The sequence below is a fragment of the Balaenoptera physalus genome (genome assembly GCF_965194825.1).
Source record: "Balaenoptera physalus genome assembly, chromosome: 4".
NCBI classification, from domain to species: domain Eukaryota; kingdom Metazoa; phylum Chordata; class Mammalia; order Artiodactyla; family Balaenopteridae; genus Balaenoptera; species Balaenoptera physalus.
In genome coordinates this window covers 88,340,734-88,361,324 of record NC_138891.1, presented here as the reverse complement: position 1 = coordinate 88,361,324, position 20,591 = coordinate 88,340,734, and the positions used below count along the sequence as shown (strand labels likewise).

At 41.4% G+C, this 20,591-nt stretch overlaps 1 protein-coding gene across 1 annotated transcript in view; it reads left to right on the top strand.

Moving 5' to 3' along the window:
• The window catches only part of NECTIN3 (nectin cell adhesion molecule 3), a 139,284-nt gene extending 127,674 nt beyond the window's left edge, over positions 1–11,610 (top strand). The window contains exons 8-9 of the mRNA XM_082460192.1: positions 2,307–2,369; positions 3,154–11,610. Of these exons, the coding sequence (XP_082316318.1) occupies positions 2,307–2,369; positions 3,154–3,333 (243 nt within the window). The 3' untranslated portion in view covers positions 3,334–11,610. The remainder of the gene's footprint in view (positions 1–2,306; positions 2,370–3,153) is intronic.
• Positions 11,611–20,591: the final 8,981 nt, after the last annotated feature.

The following is a 20,591-nucleotide window of genomic DNA, read 5'->3' as shown; positions in this document are numbered from 1 at the left end:
AAAAACCACAAGAATAATAGAATAATATATATCATGTATCCATCAGTTAAAATATTATAGGTAATTCAGTTTATATATACCAAGCACCAACCATATGAAAGGTATCATGCAAGACACTTTTCTGTAAACTGTGGTGATTAACTTTATTAAAAATGTCAGAATATGCAACGTTTAGGGTAGTTTATGGACTAGCGGAAAGAGAGCACATGTACCAGGAATTTAGGTTAAACTTAGTTCCTTAGGTATCTTGTCAGAAGCTACATGGCCACGTAGTGCAGAGGCAAGCACAGCATGCTCTTGCGTAGCCCTGGTCCCTAATGCAGGGCCATCCCTGGGATGTGTGGGGCTTCTGTCTATATAAAGAATTTGATTAACTATTGTACTACAAAATTCATGGGCTCATGTGAGGTATAATGATTCTGATGAAAGGTTACAATACTGGGTAGAGAAGAAGAACTTAATATTTGCTAATTGCCCAGTCAGTGCGAGTGAAGACTGTTCATGGTGTCCAGACACCATTTCTTCCTGCTCAGTCCTAGGAATTCTCTTTTCTTGTCCAATATTTTCAAGTGTACCGCTTCGGGCTGATTTTATATCTCAGGCCATGAGAAAAGGTTAGCAATGCTGTTATTGCTCGTAAAGCCATGGCTCATCTAAAACAGCTAAGAAACAAAAGAAAATGCTAATTTTAATTTTAGGTTACTTTTTTTCTTGAGTCTATTTTCCTTGGACCGGCACCATCTATGTAATTTGTGAGGCTCAGTGCAAAGCAAAAATGCAGGGCCCCTTGTTTAAAAATTAAGCATGTCAGGATGGCAATACAAGGTCCATGAAGCAGCCCCTGCCTTGGACTTTTACCAGTGTGTACTGTCAGTATCAATAGTCGTGTGGGAAGCACCCTAGAATCGTGCAGAACGTGACAGGGGGAATGAATTTGTCACAGATAACTTATAATTTGGATAACATGGCATATGATATAGAATATCAAGAGTTGATAGTTCATATTTCAATGAAGTTATTGGTTAACTGTTGAATTCTTACTGTTGCAGAACCACAGGCTAGGGTGTGGGGATGGAGGAGGATGGCCAGAAGAGGTTCACTGTTTACTAGGTTGAAAGATACAGACATTAGGAACCATAAAACTGACAGACCATGATGTCTGCTATAATGGAGGTATAAACAAGAACAATAGGAAAAGTAGGAGTAAATAAACTTTGGTGGGTAGTGTGGAAAAGCCTTTTAGGAAAAAAAAAAATGACTTTAGTCAGGCCAAGATGGGTAGTATTTCAAGTGCCAGAGGTTAAGTGGCAGACCTTCCAGATAAAAAGGACAGCATGAGCAAAGACAGTGAAATGAAGAGCGTGTTGATAGATGTGCCTACATTCTGGGACTTTCAGGCATTCTTTTGTTATATTTATTGAACATCTATTTTCCAGGCAGTGAGCCAGAAGCATGGGTATAAAAGTATAGGTTTAGGAATCAGACAGGGCATCTACCACTCACCAGCTGTGTGACTGGAGACACCTTACTTAACCACTCTGAGCCCCAGTTTTAGTCATCTGTAAAATAAAGACGTTGGTTTTACAGAATTATTATAAAAGTTAAATGAGATAATGTCTATAAATACTCCAACCAGCACCCTCAATCCAGTGAAGGAGAAAGCAAATAAATAATTGTGATAACACATGCTGTGAAAGCACAGAAAGGAGAGTGGCTCTCTCTGTCTGAGGGTTTTGTGCTTCACTTCCTGAAAGGGATGATATTTGAACTTGGGGCTGAAGGGTAAGTATGTGTTTTTAAGCGAAAGGGAAGCTGAGAAAGATTCTCTTAGGCTGAGGTTTGAAAACGATGAACCCCTTTATGATCTGTATGGGGTTGGAAGACAGGGAGTAGCAACAGGAAACGAAAGCAGACCATGTATACATCTATAAAATCTTTCATTACCACTCCAAACCCCTTTTAGTCAATTCAAAATATCAGACTCTTCCACTGAGAAAAGGCAAGAGACCTGTGCTGAACGTTACCTCAAGTTAGATGTAAACAAGTTTGCATGAGAGCTTCTGTAGCAGATGTTCTTTATATTTTCTTCCTTCTACAAGAAGTTTAGAGCCAGGAGATAGAGACAACTCTCAGGAAATGTAGTTACTTTTCCCAACCTCATGTGGAACATTTTGCTTAGTTGGCAGACATTTAACAAGACATGATTGGCTCTTTTAAAAACAGGAGTCTTAGCGGTCTTGGTTTATCAGTCTTATCATGTGCTTGGTGCTTTAAATTGCATGTCTTTTTCTGTCTTCTCCCTCCAGACTGAACACTTGCCTCTGCAGACTCAGTTCAAAGGAAGAGAGGTTGGCAGTCTCCAGCACCCTGTAAGTAACATGGTCCTCTAGTAGGGTCAGCCCAGGCAGAGCCGGGGACCACCATGTTTATTAAAATACTGTTTTATTTCCATGAAATGTTGTTTTATTCACCTCTGCTATCTGAGCATCGGTGGTGTGATTTTGTAAAGTCCTTGAGATTGCTTATTCCTCTTAGAAGTAATCAAGTTTTATGAACCCAGTAACCTGACAGAGGCTCAGTACCAGCCACACCATAGAGCATGAGGGAGGTTCATTTTATGGTGTCAGCTGTGACCCAGAGTCAAGGAAGAAAGGTCAAGACAAGAGGCTATTTTTTGACAGCATTTCTTATCCTCAGCCACGTTGGGCATACAGTCAAATACCAGTTCATTTCACTGTGTCTCTTCCCTAATTCCCCAGTGCTGAATCCTGAAGCTTCTTTTGGTTTTGTTTTGGTTGTTTTAGTTCTCTGTGTTATCTCATGCATGGATTCCAAGCTTGAGCCTTGCTGAGAGACTCCTGCAGTTCACAACCTTGCTTTTCTCCAGTTTACCTTAACTGATACCAGTTCCAAATTTTGAAACCTGAAACTGACTACAGTCCTCATTAGTCACAATTTTCTATTTAGGAGATGCCACCACTCTTGTACAGGTATTGTAAGCAACAAGCGACTGGAAAATGATAAGTTGTTGAACTTTACCTTGCCATTCAGTAGCTTATGTGTAATGAATTCTGTTCTTGCCTGTTTTTACCCAAGAGCTAGAAAAAATACAAACAGCTGCTCTGATAATGTAAGCAATGTTTGAATTTTTAGAATGGACTGAATAGCAGAAGATTTGACTATGAAGATGAGAATCCAGTGGGGGAAGATGGGATTCAGCAGATGTACCCCCTCTACAGTCAGATATGCTACCAAGACGGGAGTCCTGGCAAATATCATCCAAGCCGTGACCTGGAGAGAGTCTACATCAACCCACGGGAACATTACGTGTGATTGTCCTCTTTCTCCAGTGGTGTTCTAACAAATGTTTATTCTTAGATTGAGGGAGAGAAACTGAGGCCAATAGGTATGATTTTATTCTGTCTCATATAAAACAATCCCAGTCTAAGTATATCAGAAGTCGTGAGGAATGACTTGGAGCCAATAGCACATTTCTTCCTTTTATTAAGAGTTTCTTAATCACCAGCTGTGTTTGTGAACTTGACTCTAGCTTTGTGTGTTTCTGTGATGATGGTGTTTAACTACTAACATTTGGCCTACAATGGCATGTTCATTTAAAAGTGGAGCATCTGCCTGGGATGACAGCAGTGATTCTCCGGAACGAAAGGCCCCAGCTGGGAGTATTAACCTCACTGGGTCTCAGGCAGACCAGCCTGTTCATCTGTAACTCAAATGGGCAGGAAAAGGAGCTCAAAATCCATCTCACTAATTATTTAGTTGGGATTTGGCTTTTCCTGACATGCTCAATACAGTTACAATACCTACTTACAAACAGGAGGCCTGAGAAAAGAGGTAGAATTTGTTGTTTATCCCAGAAACAATAACAAAAGGCAGTTCAGACCTTCAAGTCTGTTGGTTTCTTTTAGACTCTTGTGATATTGTAATATGCGTTCCTTCTTGATCACCACGGTCCTGAGGGATGCATATTTCTTGCTATTATCGGCCTAGTCTTGATGAGCTGTGTGCTAACCAGGGTTCTTCTCTTACTCGGTCATTGTTCCCACAGTTGTGTTCTTTATAGTCCAGATTAGCCTATTTCCCACCTATTAAATTCTAGAAGCCCTGTCTAACTGGTGGACAGCCTTGAGCCTTGAGCCCTCTTTTCTGTGGTGTTGTATATGACAGGCTCAGCTTTCACTACTGAAACTTCTTTCAAACTAATCCTATCCACACAGGCTTTGGCTACCCTTTGCATTCTTCAGACTTTTTATTGTCTGTGTTTTATCTACCTCAGAAAAAAGCCTGCTGGAAAATCACCATGAAATAACCCCTACTCTTAAAACCCAGGTAGAGAATTTGAAAACCTAAAAAAACAAAAAGCGCCTTTAATATGGCATATGTGCTAAACCCACATGTGGTCCTTGATCCCTCTTCCCCTACTTTAACTGGTCAATAATAAGAGTAAAGAGATACTAAAATGCAAATAATACAGTGACTGACTTACCAGTCTGGAGTTTTCTCACTGCCCTTTGCCAACTTTTCCTCGATGAGCTTGAAGGTAGCAATTACAGTGGGGTGAGCAGAGGAAGGAACACAGGTACATGTGCAAGTGTCAATCATCTGCCCTCATATCTTAAGAAAAACATTGCTTTACTATGTGTTCTGGAAGATTATGGGTCTGTCACAGATATAAAAAACACTGCAGACTTGTCATGTATTAGGAAAGAGTGACATAAGCACTAAAATAAAATAGTACACGTTTCCAACCTAAGCTTCAAGGGAATAGGAGAATATTAACATAGATTTCTAATGGGATACCAAAGATACATTATGATTCATGTTTTGCTGGCTCTAGTTCTTGCTTATGTGTTTGTTTCCTTTCTTCAGTTACCATGCTTTGTCAGACAAATTATCCAGGTTGTTCTACAGTAGTAATACACCACCCCCCTCCATTACCTGGGTGACCAGCAATTCTGTAAAAGATGATAGTTACATGGAATCAAAGGGTAAATTCCAAGGACCATCATTGCTGTTTCACTGTGTTACCTCAGAGTTAGTGTACTGCCCTTGCTAGCAAGCTGACACAGAAAGATACCCGACTTTATTATTTGGAATCCCATCAGTGAGTTAATGTAACTGAAGGTGTAGGGATCCTTGTTTTCCAACAGAAAGATGACTCTAGTCAGAGCTCTCCTTGATAAGGAAGTGTTTTATACATACTAGATGTTACAGAGGAGGATACTGTGGTGCATTGCCTCCTTTAGTGAGCTTTAAAAATGTCTTACACATTGGGGATGGTTTCTAGGTGCTGCTGGGAAGCAGGTTGTTGAATTAGTGTCACAAAAGTAGACCCTGGACCTAGAGGGGAGTTGAGATGTCTTCATTTGCACTAGGGAAAGAGAGTTGGAAGCACTGAGTTTCAGAGCCCTTTGACCTGTCTTCTACCCTCCCTACCATCAAGAAGCCACTATTGCAATTTTTAACATTCTCAGTGTAGTTATAGAAGAGAAATCTCAGGATGTAGACACTTCTCTCAACAGCCAGCTAGTTCAATATCCTCTTTGCCTCTCTGTCAGCTATGATATTTCTTTAACAGACTGGTAGATTTTATAGCTGTTGGCCCCTTACATGGGTCACAGAAGGTATATAATTGCTTATCCTGGTGGCTCCCATCTGTTCTCTCTAAATACTGAGTGGAATAGAGCTCAGTATTTTAAAGGAGCTTTAAAGGGCTTTGATCAGCCAGCCCCCTCAAGGAAAAAATGCCATCCAAAATTAGCCTGTTGATCTCTAAATTTGGAGGCTAGACCACTTGACGATGGCCATTTAAATTTGGAAGTTAGACTCTTAAAGGTCAGTGAGTGAGGCTTAAGGATATAAGCCACAGCTGCTACTAGATACTCTTCCCATAACTGGTTTATTAAAACTCACTGAAACAGAAATAAATCCCCGGAGTGCTTATCCACTTACGGTTGCAGTTTTGCGTTTCAAGGGGGAGTGTGCATGCTCCATCTTAAACACACAGCCTTGATTGCCTGTTTTGTAGGCGGCCCAAGCTCCAGGGGCGTGCGTCATTGCTGCAGTAGCAGATCACCAGGTCCTTTGCACACCACACTAAAATAAAGCATCTGTACCAGTTAGGATTGCCCTGACATAATGGGATAAGAATTTAGGTTAATTCTTAAATGGCAGTGATTTATTTTCTATGAGGACTCCCCTATCCCTGGCCGCCTTATATGTTCTAAAATTGAAGAAGTCCATGCTCTTTAGGACATGTAATATAAAATTCTTACCTGTGCTAGGCCTCCCTGTAACATGCACATAGTAGATACTAAAGAAATGTGCTGTAAACTAAATGAACTGGTCCCCTCAATAATTTTTTATGGCCTTGTTTACTCATAGGGATAACATATTTTTTCATCCATCTTTTGAGAATGATTTCCTAATTCCTCTTTCACAGTAGTGTAAAATTTACTATTTTGTTTTTCATTGTGCAGTTTTCCCCTGCAGTGTGCTGGTCTCTCAGTGCTGTTCTTTATATCCAGTAGAGCCTTTCTTCAAGCCTCTTTTTCCCTGGGGCATAGAGGATAGACCATTATACCAAGAATCAGAAGAATAGGTTCTACTCCCACTTAATCTGTCTAGGACATCAGTTGCCCCTATCTGTAAAGCAGAGATTGTAATACTTTCCCTGTCAGCCTCTCAGAAATGTGGGGAGAGTTAAAGAAGATAATAATGGATGGGAAATTGTAAGTTCTTTTCAAATGAAAATACCCATGACTCTATTACTGTTGCATATTGAACCTGAACTCCCAGCACCCTTGCCGGCATTTTGAGTACCATAGCGTCTCCCCAGGGAGGACCAAATGGCAGATGAAAATTTCAGTACGAGCTAATTTGAGTATAGCCAAGTGCAAGTGGAAGACATCCCTTTCCTATAATAAGCATTTGTCATATGGAAAGCTTGATATCTGGATTTTAGCCTTTTAAGCTCTGTTGACCTGTGGTTACTCTTATTTAACAGATTACTGCTAATAATAGCTACCATTATTGAGTATGTAGTATGGACTGGATTCCAGGGCAAGCACCTTACAAGAATCATCTCACTGATTAGAACCAAACTCCTGTTTTGTCCCCTTCCAGGAGACCCTGTGGAGACAGACAGCCTCCCACTCCTATGCTGCACACCCACAGACCACACTAATCATCAGTCAGCTGTTACTTCTTTTAAGTCTGCTTTTGGGGAGTGGTGTTAGGGAAGAGGCTTTCTTGATTTTTTTGGAATACAGAGGTGTAAGAGGGTACATGGAAGAAAACCATAAAAAAAATGTTTACTGAGAAGAAAGCAATTGCATGTGCTCGTTTTTACTTACTTTTCGAACTTCTCAAAAAGCTCAGAAAGAGTCTCATACCCATTAGATTAACCATCTCTGCAAAAATAACCAACCGAATAATTAAAGCCACTCCATCCCAGTTGGTTCGGTCTTAGAGGGCACAAACTTCTAACATCTCTTCCTCAGCTTAGTAATTTGATACACTTACTGCCCCTTTGAGTTTGTTTCACCTTTATTGAACTCCCAGGGGGTGGTGGCACTCTTACAGTGGACAGAAAGAGAGCTGGCTCTGGTAGAAAGCCAGAAGAAGAGGAGGAAGGGTGTGAAAGTAGAAATGTCAGGGCCCCCACCTGTGGTTCAGCTCTATGCTTCTCTTGTTCCTGTGCTGAACTGGCAACACCCTTCATCCTTGGGCCATTTACAGACTACCTAGGAGGACCAGGGACTTCCGGTTCTTCTGTTAAACTAGAAACTGCTATTTGTAAGCCTACTCAACTATGGACTATGCCTGGATGAATCTTATGGCCCCTGAAAGGTACTTGTGTTCCCTCCATTAAAGAAAATTGTTGTAAGTTGGACTTTGCCAATTTGGTCACTTGCAATTATTAGGTGGTTTAGTGGCCTTCAGTAGGTAGGGGTTGGGTGAGGGCTGTACGTCTCCTCCCCACCAACCTTACCAGGTGGTATATTACCCTGAAATCAGATTTTAAGCCAGTGTCTGCATCATTCATCTTTATAAACACTCAGGCACCAGAACAGACATCCTGTACTAGTCAACCTGTCATGTAAGCTTGAAAGAGTCCCCACTCCATTCTTTTAGAGAACCCAATGATATCTTATGTAAAAGGGTTATTAGAAATGAATCCAATAATGTTACAGCAGATTTGGTGTCAGGAAGCCTGATTTCTGTTCAACTTCTAGACATAGAACAGGTTAGTAATCTAGGAATCTTAGGGCTAGTGGGCTTGCTAGAACTTTATGCCCTCTTCGTGAAAGGGATGGAGTGCCCTATGGTATTTGGGCCAATCCACATACATTTAACACTACTAACTTGACCACTGAAAAAAATCACTTATTAACAAAGTCTCTGGCGCTGAGTTCTTGTGGTAGTAGCCTCTGAAGTGACTTGAGCTTTTCAAATGCTAACTAACAACTTTTGGAGGGTGTATTCCCAACTAGGAAACTTTAAATGTTAACTAAACACTCCTAGGGTGTATATTAAGACCAATTAACATGTGCCAAAATAATTCAAATTACATTCAACATAACAATTTCTTAAGGATTCCTTGTGTTATCACACCTTCACAGTGGGGTGAGGTATATTCGCTGCTCTAATGTCAACCACCTGCTGGCATTTCTCCTTAATAGTGACAGCCTTTTCCTTGTTAGAGGTGTGTGTGTGTATGCATCAGAGAGAGAGAAAGACAGGCAGAGGGGAGAGAAGCCGACTTAAAATTCACAGTTGAAAAACATTTTGGAGTTCACACATACAACAGAACCCTCACATCTACAAACATCTCACTATTTCAGGCCCATTTTATTATCTTTGCTTTTGCATTATCTCTGTAAAAAGGTTAGAGGTAGGAACAGAGGCCATATTTACCTTGACAGTGGAAATATATAAAATATTAGGTTTATTTCTACTGTATTTCCACTTATTAGGTTAGTTATTCTCTACTCACGTTTGTTTGACTGTGGAAGTTTAGAGCTCAGTAGACTAGAATAAAAGAGAATGTCAAAAATTCAGATGACACTAAACATCTTTTTATCAAACATTATCAATTGAGACCATGATGTGAAAGTTCCTTCTATATCTCAGGGAGAAGGGAAACCACCACTGACAAATAAAAGGATTCTCCATTCCATTGGTTGGGAATAAATCACTTCCATTGGTCCATTCCCCAGAATAGTCAGTGTTTGGGGGCTAAAGCCATGACATATATCAAATTACATACCTACCTACCTCCCTACACCAAAAAGCTCTAGTTATATGCAGTATCTGGTACCTCTAGCTGTGAGGTATAGGGATAAATGCGTGAGTTTCAGGGGAACAGATGTTGTGAATATTTATGGAAAAAAGCAGCATCTCCGTGAATTAAAGGTTGGCAGGGCCCTGTCCTCTAAGTGCTCCCATTCTAGAGCTGTGTTGTTTACAGTTGCCACTTGCACATGATTTACATGGCATGTCCTTTGGACCCAAGGAGATAGACTAATGGACTTGAAGTTATTATTAGATTACAACTGCCATCCCAAACAATCTTCAATAAACAAAAACCAGCTTCCTGAGATGTTTCAGTGTTTTACTCCATCTAGAGGCAGGAGACTGAACAGTTCCCTTCTTGAGGTTTTTCCCAGCCTTACCATTTAAAGATTTTATGATCAGGTTCCCTGTGGCCCAGCAGGACACTTGGTATCATGGCCTAGACCGGTTGTATTTATTATCATGGCACAGGACTGAACTGTAAAGTCGATTAGAGGAGGCCTCGAGGGAAAGCCCCCTTGGGAATCCAGAACATCAGATTGGCTACACTGGCTTAGAACTGTGGCCTATCCTGCTACAAATATGTCTGACACCCATGAAGAAATGTTTTATGTGTCTCCTCCAGAGGTTAGGAATGAACTTCAAACATTCGTTATGTCCCTTAATAACTCACAATGGGTCTGTAAAGCCCAGGGTTCCACTGATTTCCAAATGCATGGGCATCACTATTTTGGTTTTCATTATTCTTGCCAATAATGACCAGGTTTTTTTTTTTTTTTTTAATCCACCTAACACATTAATCAGGCTAAGTTAATTTCTTCTCACAAGTCATGTTGATGGCTCCATGTCCATCATATTTTAACTACAGGCAGCAGTATTTTGTCCTAAATGCATTGGTTTGCACTTACCCACACTGTGGCTCATTAATGCCTCTTTTTTCACATGGTTTCATGAGAACTTATTGCTGTATTCCCTTCAACTGAGCATTTCAATACCCAGAAGAGCATTTGTCATCTTAGGTTTCACTGTGTACTTGAAATTCCACGTCCTTTGTAAAAAAATGTTAAGTAGGTGGTGTTGCTACTGAATCCCTGGATTATTCCACTTGTCTATCCAGAAAAGTTCCTGTTTATCCTCCACCTTCTTTTTCTATTCCTGAGCCGAAGCTTAAGACATAACATCTGCTCCTGCCTATTCATTTTCCATGTAATCTTAACCTCTTAACTTCCTTACTTCTCAGTTTCATCCTTGTAAGTTAGTACTCTCCACCTCACAGAGGTTTTATGGAGGGGGAAAAATAAGGTGTTTAAAGGTTGTCTTCAAGAGAGCTCCTACTTTTAAAGTGATTTTATAAAAGCCCCTTGGCTTAGAAATGAGAAACTCTGTAGCTATTATTTTTTCCTATCCTTGTTTTGCTGTTTTTATTTCTGGAAAGTGATCTCTGTCTGAATAGAGTCTGTACCCTGGTTTTAACTTTCTTCCCATTACCCCCTTTCACACTGAAATTGTCCTCTCTACCTTGTCCATCCTCTGAACTTTTTACCTACAGAGCCAAAACTAGTTATCCCACAACAAATCCCACATGCTCTTACTTCCATGATTGAATAACTTAATATCCTCCAGAAAGAGGCATCTGGCTCTGGACATAAGAAGTCAGAAGGTAAATGAGGTCTCACTCTGGCACTGGCAAGATCTCACCATGGTGCCTTGGTTCTCCCTGTATAAACTAAGGTTAATTCTGCTATTTCACAGCACCTGGGTGTTATGAGTCTTGACAAAAAAAAAAAAAAAAATGATGAAAAGTATTTTTCAAATGTCCTGTACTATATAAATGCGTAGTGAATAATCTGGAGAGTCCTCAGGTAGAAATGTGTTCTTGTGTAGCTCAATTCAGATTACTAATCCACCCATTGTTTTCAAAAGAAATGTTTTACTAACCTGTTCTTTTTCCTTTTAAAGTGAAAATTAGTTTCTAATCATTTGAACTATTTTAATTTTTCCGTATGGGAAGAGATCAATAGTATACAGAAAATACCCAAATTGTATTTTAAGTGTTAAAACTGAAAGGGTTTCATAACAATGTAGTGGGATAAGGAGGAGGATTCTAGCTCAAATGTGGCAAGAAATAGAAATACTAAGATTAGCTTTGATTTTGAGATTGTATTATAAATAGATGTTAATGTGGTTGTTTTTAGATACTCTTTATTTTTAAGTTACCAGAAATTGTCTTTTATTTTTGAAGTTTTGAACTATGTGGTTCTTGACATGTTTTGAATAAAGCTTTTATCAACTAAACTTTTTCATTATCAATAAATCAGATATTAAAATACATATAAAAATTAATAGCCTAATTATATGACTGTAAAATTCAAGATTTAAAGAACATCTTTTATAGAAATAGTAGATTTCTATACTGGAGTCCTTTTAAAAAATGATTTTAAAAATAGTAATAGGAGTACTTTTATACTTCAAGCAGTATTAGAAATATTTTTTAAACATGTGACAAGTTACATATTATTGTAATTGCTTGTGGAAAACAATACTTTTTTAACGAAACTAAATTTATTCCACTTAAATAATTGTTCTTCATTCCTGATTAGTCCTTAGGTGTTAAAATGTCCCTTCTTTTATGAAATGATATCGATGCTAGATGGTAACTTTTTAAATGTTCTTATTTTAAAGAAAGAGTTGGCATCTCTGATGGATCCCTGTATTTTGTTTTAGGGATGGATGCTTTATTGGTCTGTGAAATCTCAAAATCTAGGAACCATTTTAAAACAAACAAGTGTTTTATTGAGATACCATAATTTTCATCCTCTTAAATTGTAAAACTCAGTGCTTTTTAGTTATTCAGAGAGTTGTGTAATCATCACCAAAGTCATTTTTAGAATATTTTCATCACCCCAGAAAGAAACCCACTCCCAGCTGCTCCCTGCCTCCATTCCTCCTTCCCCTTCCCAGTCCTTGGCAACACCAGTCTACTTTCTGTCTCTGTGAATTTGCCTGTTCTGGACATTATATGTAAATGGAATCCTATAATGTGTAGGCTTCTTTCACTTAGCATAGTGTTTTCAAGGTTCAACCATGGTGTAGCATTTATCATTCATTTCTTTTTATTGCCGAATAATATTCCATTTTATAGATACGCCACATTTTATCCATTCATCAGTTGAGGGACATTTGGGTTGTTTCCACTTTTTGGAAATAATTATGAATTATTCATGTACAAGTCTTTGTGTGAACATATGTGTTTATTTTTCTTCCATATATACCTAGGAGTGGAATTGCTAGATCATATGGAAGCTCTGGCTTAACGTTTGGAGGAACTGCCAGACTATTTGGCAAAGATGCTGTACCATTTTACATTCCCACCAACAGTGTATGAGGGTTCCAGGGTTCCAGTTTCTCCACATCCTCACCAACACTTGTTGTCTGTTCTTTTTGATTATAGCTGTCCTAGTAGGTATGAAGTGCTATCTCATTGTGTATTTTATTTTAATTTCCCTGACTGCTAATGATGTTTGTTTTCTACAACCCATTAAAAATGTAAAGCCATTCTTAGCTCATGGGTCATATTGAAGGCTGGATTTGACCTACAGGTAGCCAACCTCTGACCTAGAGGGTAGAATTAGTAAACAAAAACATTAAAGCAGTATTATAAATACACTCTGTATGTTCAAGAATGTAGAGGAAAGTGTGAGCCATTTAAAGGGAGATGTGGGACATTAAAAAGAATACATGTGGTAGGGCACTGATAAATCGGCTTGCTGGATTTAAAAAAAAAAACAAAACTTGGTTTGCAACATTTGTTGATTTCCATGGCCAGTGTTAAGCTATTGACATGACACCACTGCAATTGAAGTTGGTAAGGGACATACACAATTGGCACCTGCAAGGCTGGTGCCAGCTGACTGTAGCACGTTGCTGACGTAAACCGTCTCTAACTGCACATATGACATAGAGTAATCAGGAACTAGAGCTACCATCTACCTGGCTGTCATCAGCCTTCTCCACTCCTACAACCATTAGGAGGGAGACTGTCTCCCTTCCTATTATATTATTAGACTCCCAAATCGCCTTTGACTCTTTCTCAGCCTTCATTACTCTGGAATCATGGCCACATTTCCACAAGACAGATAGGTGCATACACATGCACACTCCCCAGAATGTCAAAAAAGTGTTGGAATGAAGTCAGAGCAACAAAGGGGAACATGTTACAATCCATCCAGAAAACTTATTGGAAAATATACTTTAGTTAGGTGTTGAATGGATAGGAAATGGCCGGTAAACAAAAGAGCAGACATATTCCACACAAACAGATGGTTTGGGCAAGAATTCAAAAGTGGGAGTCAAAAAAAAGTTGGATGAGTCTTCATGTTTAGATACAGAATCGTGAATTCTTGCAATCGGATATTTTGCCTCTGAATTTCTTCTCCCCAAAGGTTCTGGGCAAAGCCTCAACTTGAGATTTATGCTTTTACCAAAAAGCACCACATAAGGAAAAAAAATTCCTTCTATACCTGAAATTGCTGCAAGAAAGCTCTTGAGAAATTAGATGGCAAATCATCCAGAAAATAAGTAGTTCATATCTCAGACTTTAGCACTTTGAAATTCCAGTCTAACATGTTTCCAAATTGGCATTAGTTCATGAACCATGATGAAGAACAAACCAGCCTTCTTGTCCACAATCTCCTGCCTCCCTGCTTCTAAACACTTCCTTTCCTACTGATGGTAAAGCCCAAAGTTACAGTGTGGGATTGATGCTGTTGACCAGTATTTGTCAGCTCAAATCAAAAGCAAAGCAAAAAGATGCTTTGCTAGGCAGAAGTGGTCATTATGTTACCTCACCTGGCTGCTCATTAGCATAACTGCATCCACCTGCCTTGCTAGGCAGTGGCACACCTGGCCTTTATTATGTGGGATTCTATCACGTGGAGTACTAACCTACCGCCATTTTTGGTGCTTTCGTCATTGCTGAACACCTTAGTGATGCCAAAGCTCCTCGCTAGCATATTCCTGATGACCTTGGTACATGGTATTTCCTCCGGGCCTTTCTTTGGTTGGTTTTCAGGCCTCTCATAATATATAATATATCTACTCTGGTATGTTCACATCCTGAGCCCTTTAATTCTTTCCTCTTCAATCTGCCAAGACATTCTGGCATTCCAACTTCACTTAGTATATGGGCCATTGCTTTTTCCATGCTTCTAGGTACCATCCTAGACACCATCTCCTGGGGTTCTTGCCAAACTGTAAATCCTGTATCTCTGGAGTGTGTTCCCAAATCAATAAACTCTCCCTCATCCAGTGTTACGTTCCAGCTCCTCTCAGTCAAGCAGCCTCAGAATCCAGTCCCACTGGCACAGCCCTGCGTCTGCCACGGGATGTTGGCTAGGCCTTGCAGCTTCTTTGGAGTAAAGTCCCTTTTCTCCCTTATCAGGCCCAGCATGACCCTGGGTGATTATGTTGGAACTTAATCCTACTTAGAGGCCTAATAGCCAGGAGGAGAGGTAGAGGCAGATCTTGAGTAGGGCACTTGCTGTCTTGAAGGGGGGCAGTGCTGTCTGTATTGATTCCAAGCAAGAAGGAAGTGCTAACAGGCTCAGAGAATTCAGAGGAATTAGAGAACAAACAACAGCCCCGATTTGCCCAGGACTGTCACACTTTTATCACAGCAAGTCCCACATCCCAGGAAACCCCTCAGTCACTGGAAATCAGGATAGTTGGTCACCCTAGGATTCTGGGGATTCAAATTTTTCAGGGGAATCTTCCTAGATATTCCCATCCCAAGTGTCAGGACCTCCTTTTCCCCCAATGAGTAACAGGTCTGCTTGGTTAGGTATTTAACCGTCTCTGGAGATCAGCACTAGATTTACTCCTGAGCTTGGGCCTCAGCTGCAGGATATGAGAGCCTCTTTGTCAACTACCAGGGAGATCCTCTGACTTTCATATTTGACTTTCCATTGCCTATTAATTGCCTGCAGTTTTCCGTTATCTTTTTTGTATCAGCGGCTCTTAGCAAAACTCATGTAATCCCACTGCCCTTATAGTTACTATTTCTCCCTTAGGACTGTCACATGGGGCCAGAGGATGCCCGTGTTCCATCTGTCATCAGTTGGGTCCTCATTGCCTGCCGGGGGGCTAGTGATTTGGCTCCCAAATCCCATATTATTGATAAACTTTCTAGGACCGTTCCTGGATGCACTGTTGCAGGTTGGGTTCTCTGGAAGCAGATGCTGAGATGGATTTGGGTGTGCAGGGTATTTTTTTAGAGATGAGCACTTGTGGAAGGGAAGGGGCTGAAGCAACATTGGGCAGAGAAACGTTAGAACTGTGATGCAGTTCTGCAAAACATCGATCCACCCCGCGGGGAGGTCTGGAGCATCATGTCCCGCGCTGAGCAGAAGTGGCCCGTGTCCATGCTCAGCCTCCCTCAGTCAGTGGGTGTGGGCAGCCTGGGAAGGGCGTGACCCCAAGAAGGTCAGGAGGCCCTTTGCAGCAGGTCAACCCTGGAGCTAAGGGCTGGGGCGAGAAGTCCTTCCCTGAAAGGGGATGTGGGTAGTGCTTTTCCACTGCCCACACCAAGAGAGGAATTGGAGGAAGCTGATTACTTTCATTAGTTTGGTTACTATTATTTATGGACTAAGGAGGCTCTGTGAGTGGAATGATAATGTTTAAGTTTCTATGCTTTCTCTCTACGTTCTGCCCCTTTCTCCTTCCCCATTCAAGGGGGTAGTTTATTCATCTCAGGGGAGGTTTGTTTTGTTCTTTTCCGTGTTTTCCCCAGAAGCCTAAAACCATTGTTCCGAGAACAGAGTTTGAAGAGAAAGGCAATTTCTCTCAAACTAAAAAAAAGATGCTCTAGGATGGTCAGTCTCAAAAGAGATACAGACATGCATGTTGTTTCTGGTATTTCTGTGTATGTAGCAGAGCCTCGGAGGAAATGGTTCCCCAGGACATATGGGAGGCAAGACTGTTCTGTGTCCTAGTCCTGGCGAAGAAGGGCACAGTGGTGAACCTGAAGAGACACTACCCACACCTCACCACTGTGTCAGACCCCAGGACTTTGAAATAACCTTGAGACAGAAAAGGTAAGAGAAGAATGTTGCAAGAATAACTTCAGATTTCCAACTCACCTGTTGGGATGGAAGCACGGTTTTAGAAAAAGTTGACTAGAGGAAAAGAAAGAGATGTGATATTTATTGTACTCTTATGCATAGGGACTGATTCTTCCCTGCTTCGCACATGTGAAAGGCTGTCACATCAGTCTCCCCATCCCTCCCCAAACCCTGTTAATTGCTCAGGTCCTTTAAGCCTCCCAGTCCCTCCACACATGCTTTCTGTGTCCTTAGCCATCTGGACCGCATGTTACCAGATGGGTGTGGAGAGGATATGAGGCCCTTCATGCAAAGCCTCCCTCCAGCTCCTCTCTTGTCCATCTCAGAGCGGGAGCAAGCCAACCCCATCCCCGACCCCAAACCCATTGGCTTGTGCTTGCATTGATCTAACCTCAACTCTAGTCCTACCAGTATTTCTTTATAGCGGCACTTTAGAAAAAGCTTAACTCCACCCATTTCTTATTTTTATCCTCTTTTTTTTTTTTCACTCTCACGATCATGTTCCTTTCCCTCATATCACTCATCTCATATCTTTTTTCTTCCTTATTTTCAATTTCCAGATATCTGAGGTTCTTTGAGGCTTCTAATTGTAAAACAATGGATTATAATATTTGTCATAAGAAACCTCAAAATACTCTTTTAAAAATAAACTCTTGAAGTGAATAAAACATTACTAATACTGATTTCTGACCAGTATTAAAATGGATTTTTTTTTCAGTAATATCAAGCAGAATTAAAGATAGAGGGGGAAAAGTACATGTTTCAAAACCTCATTAGGAATATCCTGGAAAGAAAAGGTTGAGATTTTTTCATGTAGCAGGTCACTTAATGGGTCTCAATCAGATGTTCACTGTGCTTCAAAGATGATTCCCCTTTATGAAACTGGGCCTTATCAGCCCATGGTTCAGACACTCTGAGTAACAGCAGGGCTTCTGAGGAGAGGACATGCATTTCCTTATTTCCTCCTCTGGCACCTTCGTATAGCTCTCTATAGTTATCCCCCATTTCTCCAGAGCTCCCATCCACTTTACACCCTCAACACTTCTCAGCTTTCTGTGATGTTTATTTATGCATTCATCCATTCATGTATTTGATATATGTGATTGGGTGCCTACTGAGTTCTGCTCTAGGTGCTGAGAATATGGCAATGAACAAAACAAAAAACTCTGCCTCGTGGGTGTAGAGGGTAAGAGAGACGGGAAACAGTTTAATTGAGAAAGTTGTATGTTAGAAAGTGATACATATGAATGAAAAACAAAGCAGGGAAGGGAGTTAGAAAATGTTGGGGGCATAGGGTTTACAACTTTAGATAGGGTGGCCAGGGAAGGCCTCACTGAGAAGGTGATATTTAAGTAAAGGTGGGAAGGGGGTGGAGGGATATGCATCTGGGGAAAGAACTATCCAGGAGAGGTAGCAGCAGGTGCCAAGGTCCTGTGGCAGGAGTATGGCCACCATGTTTAAGGAATAGCAATGAGTAACTAAAAAGTAGAAGATGAGGTCTGAGAAGGAATGGGAGGCAGGCGCTGGATCAGGTAGTACTTTGTGGGGCATTAAGAGGACTGGGCTTCTCCTTGTGTGGTTTAGGAGTCATTGGAGGGTTCTCAACAGAGGAGAGATATGCTCTGCTTATATGTTAACAGGATCACTCTGGCTGCCATGTTGGGACTGACCAAAGAGGGAAAGGACTCCAGTAGGGTGTCCAGTTCAGAGAACAGTTCAAACATTTAGCTGAGAGGCTGTGTGGCTTAGATCAGGGTGGGGGCAGGAAAAGTGTTGTTTATATTGAAGACATACCCTCCTAACCGTCTGTCCGTGCTCTAATCCTCCCCGAATTCTCCAAGGCTGGACCTCTTTCTGTAAGTTCACTCTTCTCATGTCACTCTTTCACTCAAAAACAGCAAAATAACTCCTTGCTGACCAAATCATGTTCTGTTCTTCTTTCGAGGACTCTAACACTTTTGCAAGTTGGCATTCTTCCTCTCTGTTGTACTTGAGCCCCTCCTGCTTCCTAGCTGAGCTCTCTATTCCCATCAGCTTATTTACTACTCCCCCAACGCACACGACCTGCTATTCTAACTTCTGCAAGGGCAGCCCACGCTCTCTTCTTTGCCTAGATCCTTCTTTCCCCTCCTTAAAGCCCATTTCAGGTGCCCCCTTCTTCATGTCTTCCCATTCGGGAAGTCCACTTGAGCACCTCTGTCCCTGGGCCTGGCCCTCAGGTCCTGCACCTCACATGCTGACAGTTTAGCTTACACCATTTTGCACTATTTTCTCATTTGGTTTGGGTGCTTCCATGAGTTCATAAGCTTAGTGGGAAGCAGCCGCATAGCACAGGGAGATCAGCTCGGTGCTTTGTGACCACCTAGAGGGGTAGGATAGGGAGGGTGGGAGGCAGACGCAAGAGGGAGGAGATATGGGGATGTATGTATGTGTATAGCTGATTCACTTTGTTATACAGCAGAAACTAACACACCATTGTAAAGCAATTATACTCCAATAAAGATATTTTAAAAAAAACAACAAAGACTAGATATAATATATTTTTGCCACCTTCATCCCCTCCAGCACAGGTGAGGCATGTAATATGTATTTGGCAAATTTTTACTGGATTGAACAAAATATAACATATGAACTTCAAAACTAGGGTAGTTCTTCCAAAAAGTGCCTTTCGTTGCATTTCGTGGCAAACCATCTTGAACTTGTTAAAGACACGCAGGAAAACATGGTGATGTTGACCACCACCTACAACTCCTTCCCCATGTCCCTAACTAATTTACCCTGAGGCGTATTTCCTGGCGTGGTGACACGCTTTAATGCCTGCTTCCCAGGACTGTACTGAGGACATCTCACATACCTCTTCTGTAATACCCATCTCCGCCAGCATGCTGCAGGGCACTCTTCTAACCGGCTGCCTTCCCTCCTTTTTTCCAGTCTCCCGGCCGCTCCCCACTTTGCCTACCCTTTCCCCACATTGTGTGGATTATTTGCAGGCATCACTTCAAGGATGAATCTCATCAGGATCTGCTGAGCTGCATATTTATACAGTCTCCAGGTTTTTCTTACCAGCTGTGGACATTTTTGCAAACTCTACATTACCACCTAATTGAAACAGCGGCTTGGTTCCATTTCTCTTATTAAAGACAGATTAAGAAAATCAGTTCAATACCTTAGCCATTTTAAAGTCATCAGTAGTCTCATGTTCTTGATTTATAAGCTGGCTTTTTAAAAAAATGCATCCCTGCAAATCCTTCTCCTGCTAAAAAGTACCCCCCTTGCTGGTGTCACAATACACTTCATTTTGGTTGCTCATTTCATTCCTTTTAGCCTACTTTAACAGTTATGGGTTTTGTTAATTCCCCACTGGGCCTCTTCAAGTACTTTTTTTTTCCCCTCACCTGTGAATCTCTTGCAATTTATCATTTGAAGCATCCAGTTGTTCATGAACTTGAATGGTGAGAACGAAATGCAATATTTTGACTTTCATTTGGGGAGTTCTCAAGGGCTCTCTGCTTGTTTTCTCTGATGCCATTCCTGGCTCCTTGCCCCCTCCGTCTGCCAGTCCCCGTAGCTGAAACCTCTCAACCACATCTGGAGGCAGAGCCTGGGCTCAATCCCAGGCGTCACCACAAGAATGCGTGGAATCGGTATCCCAGCTCTTGCAGATCTCTTTGCCCAGCTTGCACCTTGCACGTGAGCTCTAGAAACTGGCCTCTTGTCTGGATGTCTAGGCCCAAGGATCTGACCTAACTTGTCCAGATTGTCAAATCATCCAGGGTCCCCCTTACCTTTGCTGGTCCTTCCCCGAACCACAGTTAAGAGCTGGGGGTCTGTCTTTGGGTGTTGCAACGCCTTGATCTAGCCTCACGTTTGAGCTGACGGTGTATTTAGCTTTGCATCCCTGTCAAGGTCAGGGACATGAACCACGGATCACCCAAGGAACTCCCAATGCCAAGTGCCATCTGCTTGGACAAGAGCTGCCACCTTGGGATGGCACGCTCTACCTTCCTAGCTGGATGTCCTTCAACTGTGTGCTGCTTGACAGGAGGCTGCCCACCAGATGGGTAGGTCTGACCTCTTCCATTTCTAGCAAGCATCTCCATCTGACACCCATGGCTATAGGAGTGTTTAATGATTTCTGCCATTCCAGCATCCTCTCAA